Here is a 9,526-nt window from a genome sequence, read left to right as displayed (position 1 = left end):
AAGACTTTATCAAACTTCCAGCAGGAACACAAAAAAAAGCAGACACATAATCTACAACGACTTACCAGGGGACTTTTCAAGCTTTTCTTTTTTCTGCTAGTGAAAACAATGAAAGGACATAAAGCTCAATAGCTGCAAAACTGTCAGGAAACACGAAGCTGACAGCAGCTTTGTTTATCATGCCACATCCCACGGTGAAAGCTTTGTCAGACGCTGGAGTAAAAAAGTGAGATTTTCATCTTGAAAAATGTGCTGTGACATCAACACTAAAGAATTTGTCCTGCATTTGATTACTACTCGTGTCAGCTTGTACGCATCATTGGACGGACCAGGGCGTGTCTTCCTGTGACATCTCCACAAGAAGTAGGAAGACTCTCCAAAATTTTCCACTAGTTAAATCAGAGGTGCGGTCATTTCCCAGCGAGTGTGGGCATCATGTTGTTGCAGGCCTGGCTTTGTGAGGACAGACAGCTGTTTTTTTCCTCTGACTGCTGAGAAGGAGTCTGTGAGGGCGGTACTAGTACTTTTCCCACCTTGTCATGCCAGTTATTCAAGTTGCCTCATCACTAGTCTGAAGTAATTTAAGGTTTAGTCTTTCAAAAGAAGGCCTACTTGTACCTCCAAGCTACCTGACAGCAGCACCACTCCACAAGGTAAGCTTTTCTTCACTCTTCATGTCACACACACACTAAACGAGCTACTACTCTGATATACATTGATGGCAGAGACAGTCCATATGATGTGTGGTGTGAAGTGCTGACATGTAGTGTGTTTCTGTAGGGTTCAGTGTGTTAAGGTGTGGTGTCTTGTCTTGAAGTAACACAACTCCCTCTTTATTGAAACACATTCTGTCTGCAAATATTGAATGGGTTTTTGTTTCTGGTGGATTTAATTGGGACATAATCTTTGTAAGTGAATTGTTGGCTCATTTTTATTAGTAATGAAGTTGAAATTACCTCTTCTCCATTTGTAGACAGCGGATTTTCCACATGATTTTTATAGTTCACTTAGAGTTATTAGAGCGTCTTTCTACTTTCCGGCTGCCAAAAAAATGGGTGACAGAGGAGAGGAGGTGAAATAAATGTTGACAGATTAATCTGAGCAAACATTAATCACAGCAACCAACTTAACAAGAGCAGACCTCCGTCTGCGTAAGAAGGTTGCAGATACAGATCAACATAAAAAGATTTCCTCATTTCTAAGTCCATGCAACTCCTGCTAACAAACAAAAGCAAACATGTAACTTTCTTCAAGGAGGTAATGAGCATCTGCATGTGATTTAAGGGCTTTTTTTTCTTTGATTTTGGTTTTTCTGCCCCGTGTTTTGTCTCTCAGGCTGTGTAACAGCTTTAGAAAGACACCCAGATAGGCTGAGTTTTTAGCTGCAACAACAAAGAAAGATGAACAGGCACCGTTGTTCGTGCCTCAGAACAATGCAAGACTGGCAGAGTCCAGTTCAGAGAAAGTATTACATAACTCTGCTATAACAAAAGTGTGCTAATCCTGTAGCTTTGAAGTAATAGTGTTGTAATGTTTTGTTGGCACAAGACACCATGTCCCAACTAACACTTTTCACAAACCTATTTTACACAAATGTGAACTATGTACATGATTTCGAGTCATTGGTTCATTTTCCAGATTCTCCAGAGCAAACGCCCATACACAAACAAAATGGGAGACCCATGGCAGAAGGCATATGACTTTGCTGTTGCAGTGGCAAGAAAAGCAGGAGAGGTACGACTTGTTTGCAACATAAAATGCACCAAACAGACAATCTTTTTAGGAACAATAATAATCTTTATAATACTTTACGATCAGGTCATTCGGAAAGCAGGAGAGAGTGAAATTAGGGTCATGACAAAGAGCTCCACCGTGGACCTTGTCACCAAGACCGACGAGAGGGTAGAGAAAATCATCATCGGGTCCCTAAAAGAGGAATTTGGAGAGGGCACACACTGGTGAGCCATTCACACTGACACACACATGAATGCTGCTGCCTTTCTTTGAGCTTACTCACTGGTTCTCTGCCTCCTCTGTGCTGCAGTTTCATTGGGGAGGAGTCAGTCGCAAAGGGGGAGGCGTGTATCTTGACCGACGAGCCCACTTGGATCATAGACCCAGTGGATGGCACCACGAACTTTGTACATGGGTAAGATGTCAGTGCTGTTTGATGCATTGTGTTAAGGGGTGAAGATCATTGTGCATGCATACCACTCAGCTGTTTTTCTTTAATGACAAACTCAGCAATGATGCATGAGGCATAAGAACTGTAAGGTATAAATAAAATAATTTGCTCTAAAAAAACCTAACCTAAAAACAGGTTTCCTATCTATTTCATTAAATATGACACAGAATATTGTGTAACTAGCCCAAGGTATTTGATAGGTTCATGATTCCTGTCAAATAATATCTCCAAACTAGTTCAACCAGTTTAATTTGGAATGGGAAACATTTTCACCCAAACACGATTCGCTGGTCGTGGTCAAGATACTAAACTGGTGAGCCCACATTTGTATAAGAAGGAAATGTCTTGCTGTTAGATGCAAGGAGGAAACTTGTTCTTTAACATGATCAAAACCAACAGAATAAGTGTTGTTTTTAGATTAAAGGAGACAAAGAAACACACACCTCTGTTTACATTAGTGCTGCGTAGGTGGAGCAAGTAAATTATTTGTTATTTGCGTGTCTTGAAAATGTTGATTTTGATGCACAAATCTAATGAGGATTGAAATATAAAAGCAGACATTTGCTGCATTTGGGCTGAGAAACATCAGAAACCAAATTTACTTTCTTTTGTGAGCTTTGAGACTTCCCCACCATTAATGTTTCATTTTTTTCACATGATAATTTATTCACATGCAACTTTTCGTGGGGGAACCACAGCTCTTGGTTATGGAACGTCTTCTTGCATAAAAAATTAAGTGAATGAATCTTGGGAACATTGTAAGAAAGGAAGTAAAATTTATTTATATAGCACTTTTCACAGAGGAAAAAACTCACAAAGTGCACAAAGTTAAAATCATGAAACAGGTACACACAAATAAAATAAAAATACAAAGACAAAAGCAACAGACAGAAACAGTCAAAATGACACTACGACTCCTTAAAAGCCAGCCTGAACAGCTACGTTTTAAGATGTTTTTTAAAAATGTCCACGGTAGGTCCTGAGGAAGACTATTCCACAGCCTGGGTGCGACAGACTGGAAGGCTCTGTCTCCTCTGGTTATGCACCTGGTTCGAGGCACAGCCAGAAGACCCGGGTTGGCAGACCTGAGAGACCTGCAAGGGACATGAGGGCGAAGAAGTTCAGACACGTAATCTGGTGCCTGACCACGAAGCGCTCTAAAAGTTCAAATCAAGACTTTAAAATGAATCCTAAAACTAACCGGCAGCCAGTGCAGCGAGGCCAGGACAGGCGTTATATGGCAACTCCACCTGGATTTAGTCAGCGTTCTGCACTAACTGCAAACGGTTAATAGCTGCCTTGCTGAGATATGTGAATATGGAGTTGCAGTAGTCCAGCCGAGATGACACAAACGCATGAATTATCAATTCTAGCTCGGCCTGCGACACCATGGTTCTCAGTTTGGCAATGTTTCTGAGTTGGAAGAAACAAATGCGAGACAAAGAATAAATGTGTTTGTCAAGCTCATATCCTGGTCAAAGATAATGCCCAAATTTCTCAGGGAGGAACATACATAGACCCAACGTGGTCCGTCACAGCAGAAATACAAGTGTCTGGCCCAATAATGAGAACCTCAGTTTTCCTGGTATTTAACTGAAGGAAATTGTTGGACAGCCAGACCTTAATATACACCTAACATACACTATATTGCCAAAAGTATTCACTCACCCATTCAAATAATTGACTCAGGTGTTCCAGTCACTTTCATGGCCACAGGTGTATCAATTGAAGCTCCTCGGCATGCAGACTGCTTCTACAAACATCTGTGAAAGAGTGGCTCGCTCTCAGGGGCTCAGTGAGTTCCAGCGTGGTGCTGTGATAGTTTCCTCGTTACTAAATATTCCACAGTCAGCTGTCAGTGGTATTATAACAAAGAGGAAGCGATTGGGAACGACAGCAGCTCAGCCACCAAGTGGTCGGCCACGTAAAGCGGGGTCAGGCGCAAAGTGCACAGAGGTCGCCGACTTTGAGCAGAGTCAGTCGCTGCAGACCTCCAGACTTCCTGTGGCCTTCAGATTAGCTCAAGAACAGTGCGTAGAGAGCTTCATGGAATGGGTTTCCATGGTAACTGCATCCAAGCCATACATCACCAAGTGCAATGCAAAGCGTCGGATGCAGTGGTGGAAAGCACGCCGCCACTGAACTCCAGAGCAGTGGAGACGCGTTCTCTGGAGTTCACCCTGTAGACAAAGCAAATTAAAAGTCAAAGATTACAGAATAACAGTATAGATTTACAATGGTTTCAATTGATAGTAGCATTTTTCCTATTGCAAAAGTAACAGTCAAAATGATTGTACATATCAACAAATCACCCATTTGACTGTGTAAGAATCCGCAGGTCACATCACAATAATCAAATTCATATGATTCATATTCATATGAACATTTTTACTTGCAGATTCCCCTTCGTGGCTGTGTCTATTGCCTTTGCCGTCAATAAACAGGTACTGTTTACTGCAGATTTCCTGCATTTTATAACAGCAGTTTATCCAAAGTTACCACAGTATGTGACAATTTTATAAATAACATGTTTATAGTTGGAGTTTGGTGTGGTGTACAGCTGCTTGGAGGACAAGATGTATAAAGCAAGGAGGGGAAAGGGAGCTTTTTGCAATGACGAACAGATTCAGGTGTCTGATGTGAAAGGTACACACACCTCAGCGTTATTACTCTTTATAATACATTATGCATTCTTCTTAACAGACAGTAGAGTCAACAGCTTCTAAAATAGTAAAATAGTAACAGTGACTGCTTTGTTACTCATTCCAGATATCAATAAGTCTATCATCATTTCGGAGCATGGGACTGATAGGAGTCCAGAAAAAGTCACCAAGATCTTCTCCACAATGCAAAAGATCCTCTGCATCCCAGTGCACGGGTAAGTTAAATCATCATATTATTGTTTCATTACAGTATGCAGTGTACTGCTCTGAAAAGCCAAAATGCAATGATACACTCAGTCTGAGGACCTTCACCATTAAATGGTTTGTATTTCTTTAAAGCTCTGTAACTTCTAATAATTAGAATATATAAAGGTAGCTACTAAACGGGGATAAAAACTTAGCCAAATCCCGCTACGTTCTGGTTCTGCTTTGCATCATTCTTGCAGCTGTTTTGTTAAACGGTGCAACAAAGTGCAACAAAGGGCCACTGCAAGCCAGCAGCTGACATCAAAACACGAAGAAAAACCCAGTTAGCTGAAGTTGTGCTAATGCTAACCAGAGTGTTATGTCACTCAGCTTCCTTTAATTGCATTTAAAGGCCTACGTGTGTTAAATTATTATTCTTTTAATTCTAAATGTCATATAGATAGGAACACCTGCCAAAACAGCTGTAATTTCATGAACCTGTGATACTGATAAATTCTACATTATTTTGTTTATTCATTATTTATTTATTCATCTAAACAAATAAGTTCTGACTGATGACATTTGGGCTGATGAAGTTTGCTCAAAATAAACACGAGTGAACATCCTTGTCCTGTACTTTATTGGTAATTGATTAAAAACTGCTGGTTCTATTATAAATATATTAGGAAATGAGTGGCAGCACTTCAGAAGACATGCAGGTAGTGCAACTACTGTTGCAGCTGTACATCATCAACTGGAGATAGAAACTCTCTGCTGATGTCACTGATCAGCCGAGAATATTTGGCCTTTGCTTCTCTACCTCTGTAATGGTTGCTCTTCTTCTTTGTATCCACTCTTCCCTGACTAATCTGCTAACAGACTGCGTGGGTCAGGAACAGCTGCCACTAATATGTGTCTGGTGGCAACTGGAGCAGTGGAAGCTTTCTTTGAGATCGGTATCCACTGTTGGGACATTGCTGCTGGAGCGGTTATAGTCCAAGAAGCTGGAGGAATACTTCTGGATGTCGATGGTGGGTAACCTTCTTCCCTCTCTGATCACAAAACGTGACTCTGAACGGCAGTGCTGCCTCTCTTAACCGTGGCTTTGTCCCATCATGCAGGGGGACCGTTCGATTTGATGTCTCGGAGGATGGTGTCAGCAAACAACGACGTTATTGCTAAACGGATCATCAAGGAAATTGAAATATTCCCAGCTGCGAGGGACGATGCGCCCGTGCAGAAGAAATAAGAAAACTCTCCAAGAATGTCTCCAGTTAATTTCAAAATGTAATGCGAACAAGAAGAAAGTCTTTTGATAAATGTTGTCTGAATAAAGTCACAGAGCTATTACATCTAAGTTTTATTGCTAGATGTTTTTCATGCCCCCCCCACACGGTGATCTGTCAAGCTTTTTTGATTGAAGTAGCTAACAGCTCTAATTTTCCACCTGGCAATTTTCTTTTCCAGAATAATCTGCCTTCTCCTTCGGCCTTTGGCTGGCCGGGTCTACATTTTCTTGAACAATATGCATGCACGCTTTATTCAGCTTCCACACTTCTGAGTGTTGTTGTTGGTTAAGTTAAGCCCCCCCACTATCATAACAGATTACAGGGTGCCTTTGCAGCCCTGAAACTGCTGTTATTTTGTTGTGATGCACGTTTTAGAGATGTTTTATTTCTCCTCCTGAGCAAAATGTGTAATTGTGTGGAAGAATTTCACCCACATTGCAGTTAAGTCCGTGTTGGAGTTTATTTTCTGAGCTTTGCTGCTGTGAAGTGTCAGAACTCACAATTAACATCCCCAGGTTGCATGAGAGTAGTGTTGCTGTTTACTCTGTTATGGCCATATTAGCATTCACCACTAGAGGTCAATAATGCATCAGCAATTAGATAGAATCTTAAAGAAGTTTTTTTTTTTTTTTTTACTTGCAGCAATTATAATTATTCAAAGCCGCCTTTGTGTGCTTTGCTGTGTTGATGATGCTTTGGTGTGTTTCTTACTCTTTACAAACAGCCTCTGTGGCCTCCATCACGATGAGATCAACACCCAATCAAAAACATGAGCTTATATTATAATATGTCTTCAGAAATACATTTCCTGATCTGTAAATGAACAAGAAGCTTTGGTCGCAAGAGGTGCGAGGTGCGAGCGGCTGAAAAGCAGCTGCGGTGGTGAATGAAGCAACGGGACAAACAGCAGGAGCAACAGAGGCGACAACAATAACAGCAGGAGGTTGGGTGAGGGGGCGCTGGGCTGACGGGCTTCTGAACATGTTTACACTGCTGCCATCGGAACATAAATAACTGGCGTTTCTCTGCGTATTCATGCCCCAACACATCTGCCACTGGTGTGGCGCACGATGAGATGTTCAACAGAGATGGAGTTGGTTAAGGATGTAAAAAATGGCAACAACATAGAGTTGCAAATACAATGCAACTTAGCATTTGCTTGAACTTGCCCAAAGGAGCCAGATGGCTGGAATTTGCCTTGCAAGACAATACAGTAAATGCCACAGAGGTCAGAGAGCCGCTCGCAAGTTCATAAAAGTCATTTTAGCATTTTTACTTGTAAATATGCATTTTTTTCCTTGTAGGGTAAATATCAGCCATTTGATATTCCAGGGCCGTAACAGCAACTGGTCATGTCAGTTATCAGATAAGTCTAGGTTGTATTAAACAAAATGTCATGCATTTTAAATTAAGGGTTTACACAGTCAGGAAGGTAAGCTTTAGCTTCTAAATTAAATCCATTACTAATAGAAGTAATACAAATTTAAAAAATCACTGAATAGAGAATACATAATATTTCACCTTGGTAACACTTTAATGCCAAAAAAAATGGAAATTACGTAGTTGAAAGCGATTCTATGGGCATCTAAAAGTCTTCTGCCATTCATCAATGTCTATAAACTCCTCTGTCTCCTCTGCTTGGTGCACGGAAAGATAACGAGTTATTGACAACGACATAGTGCTTTTGTCAATAATCATAACTTGTCCCAAGAAGATGATTATCAGTGAAATACACAGTGTTTGATGTTCCGCACACAGAAGAGAGGCAAAACGTGAAATCCTGTCCCTGGACAAGGAGTTTTAGGTTTCATATTTTGTTAGACATACATTATGAGGATGGCACACTTTAAAAGGATAATTAGATTCGGTGTAGCTGCTCATTTATTAGCTCTTCATACACCAGTTACAGATGGTTGATAGAAGCTAAATATCCGTAGATCTGCTTGCAGCTATGGATTTGAATTTTAATTTTAAAAAAGCATTGGAACTGTTCGTCTCTGAGTCTATCAGTTCCTGCATCGATGCTGAAGCAATGTGCTCGCTTTACAAACTAACATGCGTTTGGTTGTAGTAAAAACTGAGTCAGGGCAGAGAGGAAGAAGCGGTTTAAAGTATGGCAACATTTTACAAAGAAAGGCAGTGACAGCGTTACTTCTAAAATCTGCAAAATCATTATTTCCCCAGCAACATGCTAAAACATCTTCCCCTACAGCAGGGGATTTGATTCAAGTATGTATTTGATGCTCTATGTAATTGCAGCACTAGTGCCTCTGCTTATCAGCTGAGCAGATAATCTATAACCAATGGAAAACATCATGTGTCTTAATAAGATAAGCACAATGATTAGTACATTTTCCCTTAATTAAAAAAAGTCTAAATGAAAAAAATATTTAATTAAGAGACTGTTGACATACCTAACATTAGCCCTCACGTTGCTAACAGCTCATGTAAACCCCTTCATGGATGGTAGGCTAAAATTATCTAGAAATGTCAAATTGCATGTTTACAATCTCATTTAATCAGTTTAAATTTGGATTCACAATATCTGTATGAGGCTGATAAAGATGTTAAATCCAAAGTTTATTCTGTTTGTGATTTCAGATTGTAAGTGGTTGTGTTGACGCTGAAAATCTGTGTGATGTACTTGTTTCCTCATGGAAAGTTGGTCCAATAATTTTTAATAAGGCACATTTCAGCTAAAAAGTAGCTACATTTCTATATCTGCTTCATCCAATACAGGATTTGAGCTGAGAGAACCAGGCTACTCCCTGGACAGGTTGCAGGTTGAGGTTGTTTGTTTGAACATAGACCCAGAATTGTCTTTGCACTGAACAGATGATGATCATCATTACCCTTTTCTTTTCCAAAGGCTATTTCTTATGGCAATACATTTCATTTTGGAAACCATAATCAAGCAGTTTGCCGATACCTAAATGGGCCATTTTGGTGAATGAGAATATGTGTAAAGACAGAACATGTATCACAACCATAGAGACGATGCTCTACACACTGGTCCAATATCTAGCCTTGGCATACCTGTTCCACACGTAAAATGCAATGCAAATTATAATTATATTACCATAATATATGAATTTCAACTCTCCATCTTATGTGATTTGACAGCTAAGACTAGAAAATGTGTATTTTTAGCCAGAGAAGCTTAAAAAGTCAATATTAACTGTGCCTCCATTCAGATGTGCCAT

The 9,526-nt window shown here is 40.2% G+C and overlaps 1 protein-coding gene across 1 annotated transcript; it reads left to right on the top strand.

Annotated features, from left to right (window-relative positions):
- The first annotated feature begins 500 nt into the window (after window positions 1-500).
- On the top strand, window positions 501-6,384 carry LOC140284634 (inositol monophosphatase 1-like). The gene is made up of 9 exons (XM_072378551.1): window positions 501-653; window positions 1,639-1,734; window positions 1,819-1,958; window positions 2,045-2,149; window positions 4,584-4,629; window positions 4,723-4,831; window positions 4,955-5,063; window positions 5,914-6,065; window positions 6,156-6,384. The coding sequence occupies exons 2-9, from the start codon at window positions 1,672-1,674 to the stop codon at window positions 6,281-6,283; spliced, it is 852 nt and encodes a 283-aa protein (XP_072234652.1). The 5' UTR covers window positions 501-653; window positions 1,639-1,671; the 3' UTR covers window positions 6,284-6,384.
- The last annotated feature ends 3,142 nt before the right edge of the window (window positions 6,385-9,526 follow it).

This window comes from Leuresthes tenuis, unplaced genomic scaffold (assembly GCF_036924035.1).
Source record: "Leuresthes tenuis unplaced genomic scaffold, fLeuTen1.0.hap1 SCAF_24, whole genome shotgun sequence".
Classification (NCBI taxonomy): domain Eukaryota; kingdom Metazoa; phylum Chordata; class Actinopteri; order Atheriniformes; family Atherinopsidae; genus Leuresthes; species Leuresthes tenuis.
The sequence above is the reverse complement of the archived record's forward strand: the minus strand, read 5'-3'. Positions and strand labels throughout refer to the sequence as shown.